The sequence below is a fragment of the Peromyscus maniculatus genome, chromosome 2 (assembly GCF_049852395.1).
Source record: "Peromyscus maniculatus bairdii isolate BWxNUB_F1_BW_parent chromosome 2, HU_Pman_BW_mat_3.1, whole genome shotgun sequence".
In the NCBI taxonomy this organism is placed as follows: Eukaryota; Metazoa; Chordata; class Mammalia; order Rodentia; family Cricetidae; genus Peromyscus; species Peromyscus maniculatus.
In genome coordinates this window covers 16222616-16244563 of record NC_134853.1, presented here as the reverse complement: position 1 = coordinate 16244563, position 21948 = coordinate 16222616, and the positions used below count along the sequence as shown (strand labels likewise).

Below are 21948 nucleotides of genomic sequence, written 5' to 3'. Positions count from 1 at the left end.
CCTGGAGCCTCCACATGCATGCACACAGCCCCCCCCCCCACGCACCCATACACACACACACACACACACACACACACACACACGCTCACACCCAAGCACTCGCACACCTGCACACACATAGAGACAAGGCGGGAGGGACCCTCGAATTTAAACACCCTGACTGCTTTTCTCATCTGGTTGTTCTTATGTCAGTGGAGGCTGTTGGGAATGCCCAGGTTGTTCCTGGAGCCATCCAGACACCACCGTTCTCCTGTCTCCCCAGCCCCTGGCCCCAGCCACCAGTCTCTTTCATCCACACCCCCGTCAACGATCTCACACCCTCCCTTTTCTGTTCTGCCTTCCTGCCCTCTGTTCCGCATGATGCCAGCTCAGCCGTGGTTTGGCAAGTACTAACCGTATTGCGTGGGCCTGTGGAAAGTGTCCAGTGACGCTCAGACCCACGTGGAGTAAAGGTGAAACATGCCGTTGGCACAAGACCCAGGGGAAACAGCTCTGCCCCCTCCTGTCTCTTTGGAGAACTCATCTAGGGTACCTCAGGCCGCCATTGCTGTAGAGATACACTTCTCTCTACTCCCAGAACTAAGTCCTCCTCAACGTCACATCTCCTCAGAAGTCCCTCCTCAGAGACATCTAGGCACTGCTGTGTCCACGGCTAACCCTGCATCGCACTTGCCACTCTCAGAAATTCTCTGTTCCGGGTGGTGGTTTGTCTGTCCTTCATTCTGCATCGCTGGTGCCTACAGAGTGGCTGCCTGGCTCGCCAGCACACCCAGATAGTTGCTGGATGCCATGAAGAAGGCACCCCTTTCTTCCTGGTGTGTATGGCTTAGATTGGGTCACTTGGCCTCTTATGTATGCATCAACTAGCAGAACATTGGGTTTTTCCTAAGGATACGTCAGAAAGTCAATGTGGCAGCCTGCAGTGCCTTGCTTGGCCATGGGTAGAGTGAGCACAGACAGACAGCACTTCTTCCTGTTTTACAGGAAGTCGTCAGAGGAACTGGACATGGACAAGGTGACTGCAGCAATGGTGCTAACCAGCTTGTCAACCAGCCCTTTGGTCCGAAGCCCTCCTGTGCGACCTAACGGTAAGCCAACCGAGGGTATGGTCTTTGGGAAAGTGCCCGTTAGCACCCAGAGCAAGGCCTCTGCCGAGGGATCGCCTTCCTCCCGAATGAAAAGCTGTTTTGAATCAGGGGAAATGTGGGGAAATAGAGACCCTGGGCCATCGGCCTGCTCCTCCGAAGACCCCAGCACTCACGTCCTCACCTAGGCAGCTCACATCTACTGAGCTCTGAGACGTGCTTGCTGCCTTCCCAGGACACATCTGTGCGGTACGGACATCCCTTTCCCTAGGCTAATGGAGACCAGTCTAATGAACTTGTTTTCCCAGCATAGTTTCTTTCTCATTGAGAGGTAGTTGGATCAGGGAACTCACTGAAGATCCAGCAGTTTGTAAAAGCATTATCACACTTCATAACCAAGAGAAGGATTTCGTCTACTCATGAATTCAGTGTATATCAGATACCACCCAGGTGATTTGAATGTATCCGTAGAATATAAATAGTGCCTGTATTCAGAGAGAGTCCCTTTTAGGAAGAAAAACTCTGTCAGTCATGGCCTCATTAACAGCTAGCATATTAATTGAGCAGTGACTTAACTACCTGTTGAGTATTCTACTTACTTTATCTCAGGGTATTTCTACCAGCAAGTGTACGAGATGCTATTATCACCATTTTACAGATAGGTAAACCAAGGCACATGCGGACTAATTGGCTTTCAAATGGTAGCCCTACATTTCTAGTTCCTGTCTTCCTGATTCCAGATCTGCCTTCCTACTCGTGGGTGTGATATCGCTTCACCTAATCTTCATGATGACTTGGGGAAACAGACAGTGGGAGATGGAGATGGACAGAGGAGAACAGGAGCTTTATTGTGACAGATCATGTATGCCTGGCCAGAAGTCTTTCTTCTGAGACTGAGAGAGAGCTGCTAAAGTGATCCACCCAGGTGGCTGAAAATTAGGATTAGAATACCAGGCTGCATACATGTTTGCATGTGTGTACGCATGTGTTTTTAAATATAGACATATACATAGATGAACTTATGTATACTGCATAAGCACGAGCTTTGAGATGACGTGATCATTCTTATTTGGTGCCTTGGCCTTTTGGGAGCCTCTTGGCAAATGGATACCCAGATTTGCCTTTCTCGCTAGGCAGCATTGCTGGAGGTCAAACTGGGGCACCCCCAAAACATTCTAGGAATGAGTTTGAATCTGTAGAGGGAAAAGGATATTTTTAAATTAATCACTATTTTTACTATATGATTCTTTTTTTAATTGAGAACTTTTTCCTGTTCCTTTGTATTTAAAGGTTAGAATGAAAATAAACCTTTTCATACTTCAATACACACTTCTGTTAGCACAGCAATAGAGTTTGTCAGTGTTCATTGATAGTTTAAAAAACCACTACTTAGCTAGGTGTGATGGCAAATGCCTTTAATCTCAGCACTGAAGAGGCAAAAGCAGATGGATCTCTGTGAATTAATGAGGCCAGCCTGGCCCACGCAGAGAGACCTTGCTTCAAAATAAATAAATAGATAAATAAATACAATAAAATCATTTTAAAATAGCTACTCAACTACTGAATTTGAAGTCTATCATTTGGTTTACAAAAGGAAGCAAATTTCTAAGTAAGGGAAGCAATTTATCATAATAAAGTCACTAGTTTTTAAGGGAGTAAAGTTGTTTTCTAGAATGATGCTGTATCTACCAGTGAGTTTGGGGAACCTGTTGTGATCCTTTTCTGTGACTGAGAAGGATTTCTCTGCTAGGCGGTAGCTTTGCAAAGAGCTAAGAGCCCAGCTGGGCCCGTCTGCCTATTTGGCTAATGCTGGCTTAAGATGAGGCAATGATGCAGCCCAGGAAACACGATGAGTGTTTCTGAAAGATTCATCTTGCGTTAGCTTGTCTTCCTGGCTGAGGAGTGAAGGAAGTATTCACAGACTGGTAAGCAGATACCCTGCTGACACTGACGGGAAGCGACATAACCCACCGTGACGATGGCATGTTCTCCTGCGGACCGTGACAGCACATCCCTCAGCGTGAACTTCACTTTGCTGTAGGAGTCTGTGAGGGGGCACGGCTGAAGGATGCTGTGCTGCATTCAGCGCTCCGGTTAGAGGCCCCTGCAGTTTGCTGTGTGCCTGAGCATCCGTTCCTCACCCTCAGTCTGCAAGGGCGGAAGTCTACACTGGCTTTGTGATGCTTAAAAAAAAAAATTAATTCTGCTAGTCTTACCATCGTGAAATGGGCAGCTGCCGCTTCAGTTTAAAATTTGATGACTTTTACCAAAGTCTTTGTTTGGTATAGTTGAGGAATTTGCTGGAAATCTATAACTAGGTAAGGGTAGTGATTTCTCTACGAATACTAGTCTACTCTTCATCTTTGCTTCATTAGTAATTACACAGACATTAGTAATATTTTTTAATGAAGCATTTTGGGATTTCCTCCCCCTTCCCCTACCCATTAGGGTTTTAATATATTCGCAATGCACATAAATATGGAAGAGGAATTATTCAGAAAGTAGAATTGATATAAATGCTAATAAGTTTGGGTGTCCTGAAAGAGAAAGGAAATCTGCATTGATTAAAAGCCACCCTCCTCTGATGCTAACAGGAAGAAATCTCTGCGTCGGACTTCCTGCAGTTAAATTGAGCACCAGTCCAGTCAGTAGGTATCGCCAATAAATTCTGATGCAACCCAGCCCAACCACAGCGATAAGAGACGCTCATGGGAGAGGGCCTGCATGCTCTGGAGGACCAAGGGCCACTAGGGGACCAGGTCCTGGCCTCAGCCGCCCAGGGTCACTTACTAGTTAGACAGCCGGTAGATGAACTTCCTATACCAGGGTCAAACGGGGACACTCTTTACTCTGAGTGACAGACGTAACAGTGTTTGAAACTGCAGATGAGCTCCATTAAGTAGGGGGAATTGGAACGCACAGTACAAGCGCGGAAGTGGGGCACTAATAAGTGTGAAGGAGGAGACTACTAGGAGGGGGCCAGAGGGAAGGGGAAGAATTAGAATGAAGTATAATGACACAGATGTGTGGGAATGCCATTATAAAACCCATTATTTTATACACTGTTTGAAAACTAAGTTTAAAAGGATATAAGAGCAGCCAGAATATAAGACACTATTTGTTTTAATCAGCAGTGGGAAGTCGTTTTAGATGCCAGTCTAGAAATTATCGATTCTGATTGACAGAGTCTTAAGTCTTAATCTGATTTCTTAGACATACATCCCAGGAACCATAGTCACATGAGTAATGCCTTTTTTTTAAAAAGAGAATGGAACCGGAGGGGGCAGCTTGGTGGCCAGGTAGGAGGATACCGCAGGCAGTGTTAACACTCAGAATCCCGGCAGCCAGCAAACCCAGAGGCCCCACAGCTGGTGAACAAGAAATAACCACTACTTCCTTGTTTTCGGTTAATCTCCACCAGTCCCAAGGAAGGAGCGCTGTGCAGGAACACACACATCAGAGCCCACACGGCCCCGCCGCGCTGTGGCTCAAACAACTACTTAGAAGCTACCGTGTGACTGGGGTGGGTGAGAACTTACAGCCACTGTGGGTGGTTACTGCCTGCAACATGGAGGTGAGGACAGAGCTCCGACCCTTCCCCAGAGGCCCTCACTTGCTGTCCCTGTGCTCACAGAGGGCCTCAGCGGGTCCTGGAAGGAGGGTGCACCGTCCAGCAGCAGCAGCAGCGGCTATTGGAGCTGGAGCGCTCCCAGTGACCAGTCCAACCCGTCCACACCTTCGCCACCACTGTCGGCCGACAGCTTCAAGCCCTTCCGAAGCCCCGCGCCACCCGATGACGGCATCGACGAGGCGGAGGCCAGCAACCTGCTCTTCGATGAGCCCATTCCCAGGAAGAGAAAGGTGGGTGGTGCGCTGTACTCTGCACCCGAGGGACTGGTGCTTAGTCACTCAAGAGAATGAGCAGATACACACACACACACACACACACACACACACACACACACACACACACTCGTGTTCTGCCTTGGTTGTCTCTGACATTGCCAGCTTCCCTGATTAAAGACAAAAACTGCTAGAGTACCCATGCGCATGCCCCATCCGGATGCACGTCCCGTCCTGCGTATACATTGCCAAACAGCTCTACCTTGTTTGGAAGCTGAAATACTGGACTGAGACTTCCTGTGGCTAAATGCTCTTAAAATATAGCCAGTATTTTTTCTCTTTTCTGCTTCCATCAGCCCAAAAGGCTTTGTTCAGTTTTACACAACTAGATATGTAAAAGTTGACACATAAATGTGTATGCTTCCATCCTGAAAATTATGTTTACAGAACAAAAATGTAGTGAAGAGCTAAATATTGGGCTCGGTAGTTTGACTGACTATACATCTACTTGGTCCTTATAGAAGTGCTCTATGGAAATTGAGGTTCTGGGATATTTTTATGAATTGGCCGCAGAGTCCACCAGAGCCACCATCCAAACCCATAGTCTTTTCGTTCTCTTCAGGAATCTTTGATTTATTGTCATCATTTTCGGGGTTTGGATTTTTTTAACATTTATTTACTTGTGTTGTGTGTATGTTTGAGTGTGCATGTAGAGGTTACACCACAGCTTGAGGGAGTTGGTTCTCCCCTTCTGCCATGTGGGTTCTGAGGATTGCACTCAGATTTGGGAGCAAGTGCCTTTACCCACTGAGCCATTCTGGATGACCCTCCGCCCTCCACTTTATAGAAGCATTTTTATTTCCTAGGCAACAGCAGCCCTGCTCCTAAACGTAGAGAACATTTTAGCATCGTTTGACAAGGATGTGATACGGACATTATATGCTGGTTTTAAAATTGTATGCGGGTGTCATCATTCTTAATGATGACCCATAAATAAACGGAGGCCTTGAGGATGCATTGCAACCTTGTCCTCCCCTGAATGCATTTGGGGAGAGAAATTAAAAAGGTGGCATTGGTCCAGCACCCTCCCTGCCTCCCTCAGCATCACTCAGAGCATGCAGGGTGAGTAGGACAGCTGTTCTGTCCAGGTATGCCCCAAGGAATAGGGCCATCGTTACCCAGAGAGGAGGGCCTTTGTGCAGCATCCTGCTTCCCTGGGGGAAGTGTCCTGTAGAGTTCGGTTTGTGCAAGGGCACTCCATGAGACCCTGGGACTCACTTGATAAGCCAAGGAGCGCTAGCACTTGGATCCACGGAAAGCTGCAGACAAGATTGACAGCTGTCTAGAGCTGAACTCTTGTTTGGCCTGCCACTCCCAGGGTATCTGAGCAAGCAGTCCAGATTCATCAGTGTGGACAGTGTTGTGGCAAGATCTCATAGAACAGTGGCCCTCCAGTGCTTTCAAATACATTAACGAACACCTATCATAGACACATTTATGATATGCTATAGAACCAGAAGTCATGTTCTTCCCTTATGGTTAGACTGTGTCAGTCTGGCTCAGACAGAGTCTACACACACCAGCAAAATTAGCAAACAGTTGAGTCACCAAAGGAGAAGAGGAGAAAGCCTCATCACAAAGTGGGTAGCCAGAGTTCACATCTTCAGAACTAATGTGAAGATGGACACAGTACAGTGCACCCATAATCCCAGTGCTCTGATAGCAAGATGGGAGACGGAGTCGAGAGAATCTCCAAAACCTCACAGGCCAGCTCCTCTGGTGTAGACAGCAGTAAACAAGAGACCCTGATGGGGTCTCAAATATGATGAGAGGCAAGGACTGACACCCAGGTTGTCCTCTGACCTCCACCTCGGCATGCACGCACCCATACACATGCAAATTAATATGCTTTTTTGAAGGGCACAGGCTTCCTTCACAGAAGGCTAGGTGGTAGCCATGAAGGGGTCAGTTAGAACTGTGTTGATTCTTTCTTGGTGTTTTCTTCCTCCAGACTCAGCCTTGCCAGTGATGAGGGAACTGATCGTCACTAATGTTTGACTGCCTTGGCCTTTTGTACTCAGAATTACTTTGAGTAGTAAAAAATAGCAAGAAACCAGGACAGCTACTATTCATCTCCTTGTTTACTTTGGTGAACTGGTGTTTATTGAGCACCATCAGGCCAAATGCTGGGCACCCTGGAAGCAGGGGACAGCTTGAGAGCTGGGTGGGCAGGGGTGATGTGTGAAAAGGCTAGACTGATTCTGAGAGACGAAAGCTGTCTTCAGATGTTGTTGCAGGATGCACGCACTGTCGTTCGGTTCTGTGACATTTCAAACCATTTTCAGAAGGTCTCTCCAGAAGTCACTGGACTTCCTGCAATGCCACTTCTATGTCACAGTCCCTCCTACCCTTTCTTTCTGGACTGAATGGCTTCAACAAAAATGGGCTCTTCTGTCATCAATAAATTGTGACCTTAAAATAGATATCAGCATTTGCACATGTATCCAGGGAGTGGGCGCCAAGAAACGTACCTCCTGGGCATCACAGACATCCCAGAATTTGCCATAGAGGAGATGGGAACTCCAGATGTGTGCATTGATAACCAAGCTCAGCAATGCCATCTGGGACACTGGGAAAGGAATATTCCACAGCACATCTGTGTATGAGCAGAAAACAGTAAGGATGAAGAGTCCCCCTCTGGGCTTCAGTAAACCTATCTCCCTGCTAAGTCCAAGCATCTATAATCACTGGGGATGAGGAGTGACTACCACGTGTCCAAGTTATCAAACTGAAGAAATAATTACTTGGCCTGAGCACATCTGTTCTTGTTGATGGAGCTTCCTAAGTTCATCTTACTTTCCTACCTGTTCTTTTAGATTCTTAGTATAATTTGAACCCTCTGTCTTTGCAATGGTCCCATATCCAGTGCGGGTTGTTTGAGAAATTTCTAGACAAGATTCTTCCAGTATGGGAGTTTTGGTTGACTGGTAGGCTGTGAGTCACTCTAATGAGAGATGAGCATCACTCTTTAACTAGCAAGACAGGAGAGCATATGCTGGATGTAGGGTCAGCATTGTCCTCTCCGGTTTTCATTCCAGCTGTGTACTTACATGTGAGTGTATGCTGCAGAGTGTATTTCTTACTATGGCTTATCATTCAGAAAGTTTGGAAGCACCTGATCCATGTTAAAAAGAGATAAAATGTGATGCACTGGTAAATCCAAGTGCCACGATCAAAAGTCCGATGAGCCACATTCCAGCCTTAGCACTGTTCTTCTGAGAACCTAAGAAAGCCATCACCTTCTTGCTTGTAAACCTGCTGGTGTGCATATCACACCTCTTACAGGACAGTTGTGAAGTTGTTAATCGTGATCCCATGTACTGGAACATGGGACTGTTTTAACAGACCTTGCACGAGCTACAAACACAGCAGAGGCAGCCTTCACTGCACGTGGGTATGGCTCGTAATTATGGACGCCAGCTGATCTTTCTGACCTCCTGCAGGCGCTCACTGCTAACTCTCGTGGATCCACTTGTGGAAAGAAGTTCAAAGTGTGAGTTGCCTTGCATAGACAATGCAGCATTTCATTCCGTCATACCCCAGATCTCTGATACAGCCTTATTCCCATTGTGCAGAGGATGCTCACTGAAATGTGTGTATTGTCCAAGGTTGTGTTGCTTATATCATGGCAAAAGTACAGTGAGCTTAGCAGAAATCATCAAGATGATGCTCTTGAGGCAAAGTGAGCTGGAGAGTCCACTGATCCCTCGCAGCCCACAGAGGAGAATGGCGGCGGCGGGGGGTGGGGGGGGGCAGCATAGTCAACCACCACTGGACCAACACTCCATGGCCAGGTGTCAGCAAAGCGTTGAAGGTGCAGAAGGACACTGAGAGCAGAGGGGACTCAGACCCTTTTCCTACACAGAGCATCCATTCCTCAGCCAGAGCAGTGAAAATGTGAGAGAGACGCCAGGCTGGCCTGGCTCTCCAAGTCAGCTGGCCAGCTTTGGGAGGGCGCATTCTAGCAGACGTTTCCCCCTGGTTTCAGGTAGCCTCCAACTTCTGCAGAATGTGATTGGGACTTGGAAGAGGTTGTAGTTCCTGTCATGACCACAAGGTGATGCAATGACCCAAAGTATGGGCACTCCAGTAGTATGCCCATGAGAAAACCAATTCTATAGAAGGCTAAGAATTAACTCTCAGTTCCACAAGACCTCCTGGAAAACCCAAAGTGCTTCCAAGTAAGGAAAATGCCAGATTCCTGGTTCCACCAGATCTAGAGTCTGTGCATTCTGAAGTTGGGGTGTCACCTCTGAAGGTACCATGTTGATGGGGCTGTTGTACGGATTATGTGAAAAGATGAGCAGAGCAATAAATGTAGCCACTAATGCCGTGCTGTGCGTTCACCCTTGGATACCCTTGAGTGAGTGGGGAGCTTGAGAACCCTGGGTGTGGAGAGAAGAGAGCACTTGCCTCCCTCTGATCCTGTATTGATAGAGCCAGTGCCAAGTGGCTCAGGGTAACTGTGAGGCCCTCCCTCAGTCACCCAGTGCACCTTTGGGGTTGATGTGAGAAACCCTGAGCAGTGCATTAACTGAGAGTAGCCCTGGCAGAAACTGGAAGTACATCAGGAAACCTGACTCAGGACTCCACATGCCGAACCATCAGCAGCACCTCAGAGACACTTACAGACTCTGATTTCCATCACGTTCACTTGTTTTGGGGGTGTGGTGACCACGGACAGTTTTTCCTGGGTGCGGGGAGAAGGTCTGTGCTAACACAGGAGCTCCGGTAGCTGTACGGTCTTACGCCACAAGTTAAAAGTACTTGTTACACTCTGCATTTCTTATCTTTCAGAACAAAAGACCAACAGATCCCTTTACTGTAAGTGATACCCACCCCCAAAGCAAACAAACCCATAAAGCCCTCACACATGCATGTGTTACCCATCTATCTCTCTGCAGAATTCCTTCTTCATCTATGTACCAGGAGCAACGAAGTCCCCGTAATAATGGGGGTGGGGGGTGCAGTTTGGACGTCTGTATGTGGTTCACTGGAATGGCACAGATCACCAGGATTAGCCCAACTGATTAGCCAGGGAGAGGACCAAGTGCAGATAAGAGATCTGGGCTAACAGGATGCTGGACTGGCCAGCCATGTGGTCTATACTGAGGGTGCTGGAGCCCCAAGGACCTCAGACATCATCTACTGTCATCATCTAAAGCAAGAACCATTCAACCTCACCTAGGAGTGAACAAGTGACCCCAAGGATGAAACTTACTTCTAGAATCCATGGATTAAGAAAATACATGACAAGGAACCTGCTTGTTAGGGAAAATATCTTAAATCCACCTTTATTGAGTATAGATTTCACAAACTAACACGAGCTCACCTTTGGTGTACAATTCTGTGGCCTTTGACTAAAGTCTTTCCCCAGGTCACCACTACTCTAACTGGTGAGGCCAACACTCCTGTGACCCTCAGGCAGCACGGTTACCTCCACCCTGGACAGGCCACCATCAGCGTGCATTTCTGCTGCTCCAGTGCTGGCTCTCGTAGGACTGAGGGAGCGTGGAGGGAGACATGCAGCGTACACACTAAGTGCCAAGTTCTGGCAACAGGAATGTGCTCTCGTTGCCAGTGGAAATGCAACATGGTATAACTACTTTGAAAACAGTTTGGCAGCTCCTCACGAAGTTAAATATATGCTAACCATATGACCCAGCAACTCTACTGTTGCATATGTATTTACCTAAGAGATTAGAAAACACATGTCCACAAAAAGACTTATAGGCAAATGTTCATCGCAGCTTTATTCATTATCACCCCAAACCGGAAACAATGCAAATGTCTGCCAGCAGGCACATGGGAAAGGAAGTTATGGCATATTCCTAGTAGAACACCACACTACCGAAAAAGAGGAAAAGCTGCCAGTTACCAGGGACGTGAGTTAATGTCAAAGTTGTCATGCCGTGGAGAAAGAAGGCACAGACGAATACATTCCGCGTACACATACAGAGACCTTGATTGTTGGTTGTCTTTAAGACAGTCTCACTAAGGTCAAGCGAGCCTTGAACTCATTATGTAGCCAAGGATGACCTGATTGACTGAAGTGGTAGGATTCCAGGGGTGTGCCCATGTGCTCATTATACATTCTGGGGACGAGCCCAAGGCTTTGCACGTGCTAGGCAAACACTACCAACTGAGCCACATTCTTTTGATACATTCATCACCACCTCAGCAACAAACGGTGCTTGGCAAGTTTGAATTCATTCATTACTTTGAATTAACATCTTGTTCCTACTAATTTCATTCAATCTGCTCATTTTACAAATGAAGGAGGGGAGTCCATAAACAAACTCACATGTATAAGGCTACTTTCTCAGATAAGAATATAGCTGAAACCCTTTAGGGTAGCTCTTTCTTTAGCTTGGGCCCTGGATAAGGCTCTCAGTGGCCCTGCTGACCCTGAAGGAGCCCTTGAGACAAGCTGAGAAGGGGGTGCAGTGCAGCACACTTACCTGCTCTCCTTTGCTCAGAGACCTGATCCACAATTTAGAAATTCAGACAAAGTATACACACACATACCTGCATACTGTATATGCCCCACAATCACCATATATAATAATAATGCATCCCTCGGAGTCTCCAGTGCATCAGAAAAGCCAATATGATACTGCCAAGGCTACAGCACTATGGTGGTGTTCACGTAACTTCTGGATTGTTGCTTTAATCCAGTGTATTCCTGAGCATGTCATATCATACTGCAGAATCAAGCCATGTCCCCACCCCTGGGACCAAAAGCCACCTCTGACAACCATCCCATGAGCCCTGGGTATCTGTCTAGATTTTATCAGGACAATAGAAGGCACTCCATATAGCCCAGGTATGAAACCACTTTAAAATATGAGTGTGGCCAGGTGTAATGGCACATACCTTTAATCCCAGTGTGGGGGTGGGGGGTTGCAGAGGCAGAGGCAGACAGATCCCTGTGAGTTTGAGGCCAGCCTGGTCTACACATAGTGAGTTCCAGAATAGGCAGAGTTACATAGTGAAACCCCGTCTTGGGGGACAAAAATAGGATTGTGGGTTAGGGGTGGTAGTCCCAGCCCTCAGGAACATAAGGCAGGAGGATCTCAAGTTCAAGCCCAGCCTGGACTACACAGCAAAATACTAACTCAAACAGAAAAATAAATAAGTAATAGAAAAAGAAAAAAAAAAAAAAGACTGAGAGCTGAGGTCCAAGGTTGTAGCCAGTAGCCCAGGGCATTTAGTCTTCAATCCGGCTGCCCAGGGAAAGCATCTCTAGAATTTCTCTACAATCCTCAGCACCAGGCCACTAATCTAAAGAGCTTGCCAGGAAACGTCTCCACGTCTCACATAGGACAGTTTTAAAATTCAGAGTTTGCAGTGGTCTGGTGTGCCTGGCCTCCGGGGCGTGGAGGGGTGGGACGTTGTAATATTAGATGAGGCAAGGAGGTGGCGATTCCAGCTAACAGGGGCCTCCCTGGCCCCTCTCTGTCCTTCAGCTGCTCTTTGTGAAGAAGGCCTTTTGTGAGCCTTCAAGTCAGCTGACATTGGCTTTGATGTTCAGCAGGAGTGCTTTCCACTGGGGGCGAATTTTCAGCTGTTGCCCCATGCCTTTGCGGGCAGCACATCTGTTGGAGGCCTGAGGAGAGGCCAAGGCTGAGCACAGACGGGCCGTTCACACTTGGCCGCAGTGGCTTGGCCGGCCGCTCTGCTTGGTTTGGCTTCCCCCAGACAGCTTGGACCGTGCAGCAATTTGGGCGTTGTTTATTTAGCTATTTTTTCGTGTTCTCCTCCCCCTGTGGCTTGCCTTTGCTCCAGCATAACAGCAAGTAGTCTGTTTGTGGACAGAGGGTTGATTTCAGCTGGCTAGAGTGAGGGGACCTTGAAAAGAATTAAACTACCATTAAATGGCTTTGGCCTTGAGGGGAGCACACCCTTGGCCGGTGCAGAGCGAAGCTGGCTGCCCAGGTCCATTGAAGCTGAGATGATCCTTCCTTTATGTTTGGTTTTCTCTAAATTTAGGTAAGCAGTATTAGTCAAGTCAAGGCTTTGTTTGCTTTGTTTTGCTGGTTTGTTTTTCTTTTAAGGCAGGATCTCACTGTGTAGTCCTGACTGGCCTGGAACTCGATGTGTAGACCATCCTGGCTTCAAACGCACAGGGATCTATATAACTCTGCCTTCTGAATGCTGGGACTAAAGGCCCAGCATTTGTTTTTAATTTATAAACTTTTGTTATTTTAAAAAACTTACAAATAACTAAAACCATCACATTATCACTTTCTCTCTCCCCCAAAAAATCATTACTCATGTTCTTTTATGGCCTTTATTTCCTTTTAATTGTTCAAGTTCTGGCAGAGGGTCCATGGCACACTGTGGACCTTGGAGCTTAGTCTTATAAAAGTAGAGATGGGGTTGGGGAGTTGAACAGGGATGATGGGACAAGCCAGGATCTAATAATCACGCATATCCACCGCCACAGCCACAGCAGCGTGAAGGAGCAAGTGACCAGAGGGACTACCAGAAGCTAGGAATTAGCACAACTCTAGAACCTCAGCAGAGGGACTACCAGAACCTAGGAATTAGCAGAACTCTAGAACCTCAGCTGAGAGACTACCAGAACCTAGGAATTAGCACAACTCTAGAACCTCAGCAGAGGGACTACCAGAACCTAGGGATAACCAGAACTCTAGAACCTCAGCAGAGGGACTACCAGAACCTAGGAATTAGCACAACTCTAGAACCTCAGCAGAGGGACTACCAGAACCTAGGAATTAGCAGAACTCTAGAACCTCAGCTGAGAGACTACCAGAACCTAGGAATTAGCACAACTCTAGAACCTCAGCAGAGGGACTACCAGAACCTAGGGATAACCAGAACTCTAGAACCTCAGCAGAGGTACTACCAGAACCTAGGAATTAGCATAACTCTAGAACCTCAGCTGAGAGACTACCAGAGCCTAGGAATTAGCAGAACTCTAGAACCTCAGCAGAGGGACTACCAGAACCTAGGGATAACCAGAACTCTAGAACCTCAGCAGAGGTACTACCAGAACCTAGGAATTAGCATAACTCTAGAACCTCAGCTGAGAGACTACCAGAGCCTAGGAATTAGCAGAACTCTAGAACTTCAGCAGAGGGACTACCAGAACCTAGGAATTAGCAGAACTCTAGAACCTCAGCTGAGAGACTACCAGAGCCTAAGAATTAGCAGAACTCTAGAACCTCAGCAGAGGGACTACCAGAACCTAGGGATAACCATAACTCTAGAACCTCAGCTGAGAGACTACCAGAGCCTAAGAATAACCAGAACTCTAGAACCTCATCTGAGAGACTACCAGAGCCTAGGAATTAGCAGAACTCTAGAACCTCAGCAGAGGGACTACCAGAACCTAGGAATAACCAGAACTCTAGAACCTCAGCTGGAGGAGTGACCACCTGGCAGAAATGGCAACTCCAGAAGAGAAATGTAACCACACATAGCTGTGGCCTGCCAAAATGAGAACCAGGGGAATCAGGATTTTCTCCTGCCTGCTGCATCCTCCTGTTACTTCCAATTGGCCACATCCAACCAGAAACCCATGGGCAGGAGCCCGTTGATTCTATGCATGGAGGCCAGCCTCCTGAGGCACTGAGCAGGGTAGAGGACAGAACAGAATGACCTGTGGGGTCAAACATGGCAGATCAGGAACTCCCTTGAGAATGGGAGCTGGTGAGATGGTTCAGTGGGTAAAGGCACTGGCTGCCAAACCCAAACACCTGCTCAGTCCCACAAAATAAATAAGACGTAATTTGAAAAAAGAACGTCCAGGGCTGGAGCGGTGACTCTGTAATTAGAGCACTCACTGTTCCTGCAGAGGAGCCCGGGGTTCCAAGCACCTGCATCAGGCAGCCCACAGCTGCTGTGCCTGCAGCTGCAGGAGATCCAGTGCATTCGTCTGGCTTCTTCAGGCACTTGCACACCCACAGTGCACACACAGGCAAGCAAGCCCATGTGCAAAAACAAAACCAAATTCTTCTCAAAAAGACATTCAGGAATGAAAAGTAAATTACAGCTTCCTTTTTAGTGTACTCAGTACGCATGGGATAAGATCAGCTACTTTTCTGTTGCTGTGATAAAACCCCATGTCTAAGGCACCGGACTGAGAGCTCACATCTCGAACCACAAGCATGAAACAACACGCTTGGAATGGCACCAGGCTTCCGAGACTCAGGACACTCCTCCAACCCCCCCCCAACCCCTCCCCACCCCTCCCAACCCCCACCTCACCCCCACCCCCATGATATACTTCCTCCAGCAAGGCCACACCTCCTAAACCTGTCTGACAGCTGTCAATTGGGGATCTGTACTCAAGCATCTGAGCCTGTGGGGGACGTCTTCATTCTTACCACCACAGGGATTAACCTAACTAATGCCCATCACCAATCTCAAGATTAACCTAAGGATTGGTATGCTGAATACCTTTCTGCATGTATGTTATAGTCGGAATATGAAGCCCTCTCCCCCTCTACACACACCCTTCTCCAAGATGCTCATCTTGAAGGCTTGGTCTGCAGTCAGTAGATCCAGTCATTAAGAGGACTTTGTCTTTTTCCGCCTTTTTCTTCTTTTTTGTGACCTGTTGAGTCTAATGAGTGCTGCCCAATTTTGCGTGGCGATGGGGCCGTCCACACACTTGAAAAAACAGACTCTTCCCTCCTCCAGCAGCCATCATCTGTCAGTAGCTTCTCTGCAAGAGGTGGGGGCGCATTTGCGTTGGAGTGTTGACAGGCTCGGCTTGTACAGGTCTTACACAGCAACCACAGCCGCTGTGACCTCGTGAGTGCAGTGGGCGTGTCATGTCCAGAAGACATCGTTTCACTGTGGTGCTCCCCGTTCTCTGGCTCTTACAGTCTTTCCTTTCCTGCTTAGAGATGGTTCCCGAGCCGCATTGGGAGGGGTGTGGTATAGATGCCCCACTTTGGGCTGAGCACGCCACAGATGCTTACTCTCTGTCCCTGGACCGGTTATCAGTTTCTATACTGACTGCCATCGACTACAAAAATAAACTTTTCTGATGAGGTCTGAGAGCTGCACTGTTCTGTGTGTGTAGAAATATGAATTTAGAGGGCAAACATCAATTTTTACAATCAAATGCTTTAATACAGTACAATCCAAAGATAAAGTAATTTGATACTTACATGCTGAGGGACTAGAATATGAAAATTTTGTTTTGCATGATTAAACCATTTTTGTTTCTATAACAGCAGAAAACTTGATGTACAGTAAACACTGCAATTCATAACGTGGTAGTCTCAAACCTGGGCTAAGATGTTCAGGTATGTTTGTTGGCAGTAGATGGAATGACAGCATTATACAGTGAGGGTGGGTGTAGAGAACAAATCCTACCGTGAAGTTCGCTAATGCAACCATATGGGTAAGGGCTCCCAGAAACACCCCGGAATTATTATGCATTTGATATTGAATTAATTTGGGTCATTGTGTGCTCAAAAACTGTTTCCTGGGCTGAGAAGGCGGCTCAGTTGGTGAAGCGCCTGAGAGGACTTGAGCTCGAACCCCCAGATGGAACTAAAGTTATAATAGCTAGGCTCAGCGGCTCACACTTGTAACCCCAGTGCTGAGGAGGTGGATACAGGCAGCTCCTGGGGCTTGCTGGCTGGCCAACCTAGTCTGCTTGGAAAGTTCTAAGTTAATAAGAGACCTTGCATCAAAAGATGAGGTGAGTGATGCCTGAGAAGCAGCAGCCACGGTTATCTTCTGGCCTCTACACACACATGCCTCCATGTGCACATACCCGTGTCCCCACACACAATAACACATGCACAAAAAAAGAAACTGTTTGCTATTGCTAAATTATCCTCAATTGAGCTTTCCTGCATGCTGCAGCAAAGAGCTACAAATTAATCAGCATGTTTTAATTGTACTGAGACTTTCTCTCCAGGCAGTGGGCATAGCTATGCAGGGGAGGACACATGCCCACCTGAGCCTGAGGGCCTGAGTTTGACTCCCAGGACCCACACTGTAATAGGAGAAAACTGACTCCTGACCTCCACGTGTACAGCATGACATAGGCACACCCTGTCTTAGTCCGAGTTCTATTGCTGTGAAGAGACACCATGGCCACGCAACTCCTATGAAAGAAGCATTTAATTGAGGCTTGCTTGTAGTTTCAGAGGTTAGTCCATTATCATCATGGCAGGAGCAAGGTGGCATGCAGGCAGACATGATATTGGTAGCTGAGAGTTTCTACATCTTGGTCCATAGGCAGAGAGAGGCAGAGAAAGACTGGATGGACCTGGTGTGTGCTTTTGAAACCTCAAATCCCGCTGTCAGTGACACACTTCCTCTAACAAGGCCACACCTCCTAATCCTTCTCAAACAGTGCCACTCCCTGGTGACTAAGCATGCAAATGTATGACCCTGTGGGAACCATTATCATTCAAACCACCATACCCTCATACACATACATGCATACATATACATATAAAAACTGAATAAAACTTCATTCCAGGGGAACTGGGGGATGTAGCTGTCTTAGGGTTTCTATGCTGTCAAGAGACACCGTGACCACAGCAACTCTCGTAAAGGAAAAGGTTTCACTGGAGTTGGCTTACAATTCCGAGGGTTAGTCCATTATCATCGTGGTGGGAAGCACAGTGACATGCAGGAGGTTAACGGTGCTGGAAAAGGAGCTCAGAGTTCTGCAGATCAGCAAGCAGCAGGAAGAGAGACCGAGACTCTGTCCTGGCTTGAACCTCTGCAACATCAAAGCCCACCCACAGTGACACACCTCCTCCAACAAGGCCACACCTCCCAATAGTGCCAGTCCCTTTGTGCCTGTGGGGCCATTTTCATTCAGACTCGCACGGGAGTGCAGTGGTGGAGCACTAACATGTACAGGCACCTGCATCCCATCCCAAGCACTGCAAAACATTTAAGTGCATTTGAGGGCACACGATGACAATAATTCCATGATACTTACCCTGCTGTGATGAGTGATTGCCTCTGAACCAGGTCTGCTGGTTCCTGCCCCTGACGTCACTAAGGCATCACGGTCATCTGCTAGGGATTCCATTACTATTCCTATTTTGTAATGGTGGCCTCAGTCAGTGTTCTGGGAGGCTCTTGAAAATGCTAAACCCTCATTGAAGAGTGTCCTGTGATTGTGCCCTGGGGTGAAGACTGGCTTCTGGAGCAGATTCCAGTTTTGTTCCTTGGTTCCCTGAAACCCTCTGTAACATGGAGACTACTAGCAACATCCATCTTGGGGGTTAAATAAGTACTTAGGGCAGCGCCTTCCCCTACTGAGCGCTTAGTTAATATTAGCCACTGCCAGGGTGACCCCAGTGGCCATGGGGACCTCTGTGAATGTGATCAAAATAAGTAGCAAAGCTTGGTTCTCATGAAGAAATGGAAGGAGTCCGAGCTTGCAAAGCTCTTCTCCAGCCGGGACGGTCCCCGAGTGGAGAATTCAGTTGTCCAGAAGATGACGCGCTGTTGCGTGTCTAATGAAGGGGAAATGGGCAGGGGTGACAAGGAAGGAACTGTGGGTGGGTTTGCGTGGGTTGTGATGCTGTTTCCTCTCCTCTCTAGAACTCCATGAAGGTGATGTTCAAATGCCTTTGGAAAAACTGCGGCAAGGTACTGAACACGGCAGCCGGTATCCAGAAGCACATCCGGGCCATCCACCTCGGGTAAGGTAACCCACCCCGCCCCTCGGAGCTGGGGTAGCCTCCCAGCATGGCCCCAGCACCTCGGCTCTGATACTGCACAGCACACTGTGCCTCAGACTCTTCCCGCTCCCTGCTATAGGGGCAGACTCTGCCCATAGGCAGCCACCAAGTCACCCAGCTGCCCAGCATCCCTAAGCTACTTTCTGAGTCATGGTATAGACAAGTCCTCAGTCTGATCCCTAGGACCACCTGAAAATGATTAGTCAAGTATTACCTCTGAGGGCCAAAGATAAACTGTGCAAAAGACACAGAGTATAAAGCACACCACAAGGGCTCCTCCCCTGGGAGCTGGGAATATACTTCAAGGAGTCCTTGAGCCCCTGGTGTCTGCCAAATGAACTGTGCTTTATTTTTGCAGTGGATGATGTTCATGACTTAGAACCTCAAAAGCTACTGCCACTCCAAGAGAGTCTCAGAATGAACCACCCCCCAGCCCCCCAAAAAAGACAGAAGGAAAAAAGTCACCACACCTTCAGTGATAAAGCCAGAGTTCATGGTCAGGCTCAGTCTGTTGCTCCAGTGACCTCTGTTTTCTTCAGAGGCTGTAAGAACCTTCCTACAGACAGTTGAGGTTAGGAACATGCAGCCAGACTCCCAGCCAGGGGCAGTGGTGGGTTAACTGTCCATGCTTTCGTCCTGAGTCTGTCTTGTCCAGGTGTCCGGGGTTTAGAAGGTATGCTGCGTAACCGTGGTCGTCACAGTGTGTACAAGGCAAGTGTCAACACCAGAGTAGGTCTGTGCACTCAACACGGAAGGGTCCTTTTAACAAAACGAGTGTGTGCTCTGTGAAAAGTGGTGTAGGGAGACAGTAACAAAGGGTTCTAGGGTGACTGCAGTCTGCCACCCGCCCCCCAGTCTGCACCCATGAAGAGGAGTACAGAAGTGGTCCCCTAAGTCTTCAGGCAGGTGTTTGGGATGCACCAAAGCTTTGTAAAGCAGGTTGCCCATAAGGTCACCAAGCATCAGGGATGTGGCCGAGTGAGGCCAGGCTGTGCTACCCTGGCTGAAGGCTCTGCCTGCATCTTCAGGAAATGTCACAGTACTGTAGCGCCCCCACCCCCACCCCAGTGAGATGTCTACCCTGTCAGATCTCACGGCTTAGACTGGCATAAACAAACAGCTCAGAGCAATTTCAAGGCCTCGAAAGAACTTGCCAGCTAGCCCTGCTAAGCAGGCCTGTGTGCTCCATGGACGAGTATTTAGAGATCCAGGATGTTGCATTCACAGTGCGTGGGCAGCATTCAAGGGTCAGCCACTTGTTGGCTTCCTTGGGATCCCTTTTAACCAGCATGCTCTTCACCGTCGTGCTGGCCATTGCACAGGAAAGGACTTCCTGAAAGTCTACAGGACCTCCAGAAAGCCTGTGCTTTCTCAGGGCCAGGGAGGAACCTTCACCTCATTCTGTGTGCCCAATCATGCCACTGTTGGATACTGGGCGAGTTAGTGAGCCATGGCTGGGGAGGCATGTCAACCCCACCCAAAAACAACATGCCCTGCATCTGATGAAACTTCAGGCACACTACGCAGTCTTAAAAAGTGCATGGTTACCTCCTCCACATCGCTCAACCTCTCCTCAGCCCCCAGTCTTCAGAGGCTGACCCTCCTCCGTCCCCCTGGAGAATTCATCATTTCCCTCGGGTCTGGGTGTCTATTAGTAGCACTTGGCAACCAGCAGCAGCTCAGCCTGCCTGTGACTGGAAAGGAAGCAGGGGGGGACAGGAATAGAACAGGCACTCATTCCTTGTCCCACTCTCTGGGGTCCTCAATGGTATGCCTGTCAGAAAGCCAAGCCCCACCTGACCCGATATGTTACAGAGACACCTCCCCAGATGCCAGCGCTCTGGAGCTTAGAGGAAATGGAACGAGGCTGTGAGAAGCCACTGATCTGGCCAAGCAGAAAGTCGGGGCGAGAACACTTCATTTTAGTATATAGGAATTATTCAAAAGGAAACAAGTATTCGGTCAGCAACCTCTGGCTGTTGCCACATGTGCCCACGAACTGAGGGATGTCCCTTGCTCTCAGCCATTCCAGGGAGTGGAATACATAGTTCTTGGGAAATTAGCAAGATGAGTAAATGTTGAGTCGTGACAGTTACTTAACTCAAAACTTTCTGTGAGAAAGCACAATTTTCTTGTACTTAAAGAAGCTTATTAAAGTCCCTGGGATAGTAGTCTCCTAGTGGGAGTGGAGAAGGAGGTTTTGGAGCTTAGTTCCTGCGTTTATTTACTAAATACTCAGTAGTGCTTCCTTTCCTGCGCCAGGTACATTATCAAGCTCTCTATGGTTACTCCATCATAAATAAAGAAGTATTCATGCATATTTATATGCTTATTCCATCATACAATAAAGATGTATTCTTGTGATCCCATGTTATAAATAAAGACGCCAAGCAAGGCATGGGACCATGCTGGGTTGCCAGATCACACTCAAAGTGTCTATCACAATCTGAGCCTGAAAAATCCAATTCCAGAAAGTATGGTCTCAGCTCCCATTGCCCCAACAGCCCCTGTATCACTCGTTCATGCTGAATTTGGTAGGTGCCTCCTCAGTGCCAGATACGCTGATTACATGTGGGGTGGTACAGAGATCCACAAAAGACAGTCCTGGAGAACTGTAGTCACAGTGAGAATACAAAGAGGTTTTCAGAGCCCCCAAAAAAACAGGGCTGGAGAGATGGCTCAGTGAGGAGTTTTCTGAATAAGCACTGATACCCAGGAAATCAAGGTCCCCTCTTGGACTCTAAGTTTCATTATTAGAATAATTTAAAAACAGACTCAGCTGGGAGCTTGAGGAGAATTTCATTTGAATTTAAAATGAGCCTAGGACAGGCAAGTTGTAAATCTCAGCAGCTGCCTGGAGGAAGAGAATGGAGAAGAGGACTAAAAAACAAACAGAAACCTCCTGTATAAGTCATCATGGAGGACAGTCACAGGGGTGTGGGGAGCCACATAGTGAGGAAGAGTAAGGGAGGCCAGTGAACCAGGAAAGCATGCTTAGTTTCTCCTGAAAGAGACAGGAAAACTGAGGGCAAGTCAGGACTTAGAAAGGCAGGCAGACGCGGCAGACCCTCACAGTGGCCTGTAAGGACTGAGCTCATATATAGGAATTCTGGGAAGGAAAAGTATAGTATTTCATTAAAGAGCTGCGTGTGGTGGAGCAAGTTGGTAATTCCAGAACTCAGGAGGCAGAGGCAGGCGGATCTCTATGAGTTTGAGGCCAGCCTGGTCTACATAGTGAATTCTAGGACAGCTGGGGCTAT

The 21948-nt window shown here is 47.9% G+C and overlaps 1 protein-coding gene across 1 annotated transcript in view; it reads left to right on the top strand.

Annotated features, from left to right (window-relative positions):
• The window catches only part of Znf704 (zinc finger protein 704), a 200323-nt gene that overhangs the window by 151668 nt on the left and 26707 nt on the right, over nucleotides 1-21948 (top strand). The window contains exons 3-5 of the mRNA XM_076563795.1: nucleotides 985-1088; nucleotides 4720-4946; nucleotides 18549-18649. Coding sequence (XP_076419910.1) covers nucleotides 985-1088; nucleotides 4720-4946; nucleotides 18549-18649 — 432 coding nt within the window. The remainder of the gene's footprint in view (nucleotides 1-984; nucleotides 1089-4719; nucleotides 4947-18548; nucleotides 18650-21948) is intronic.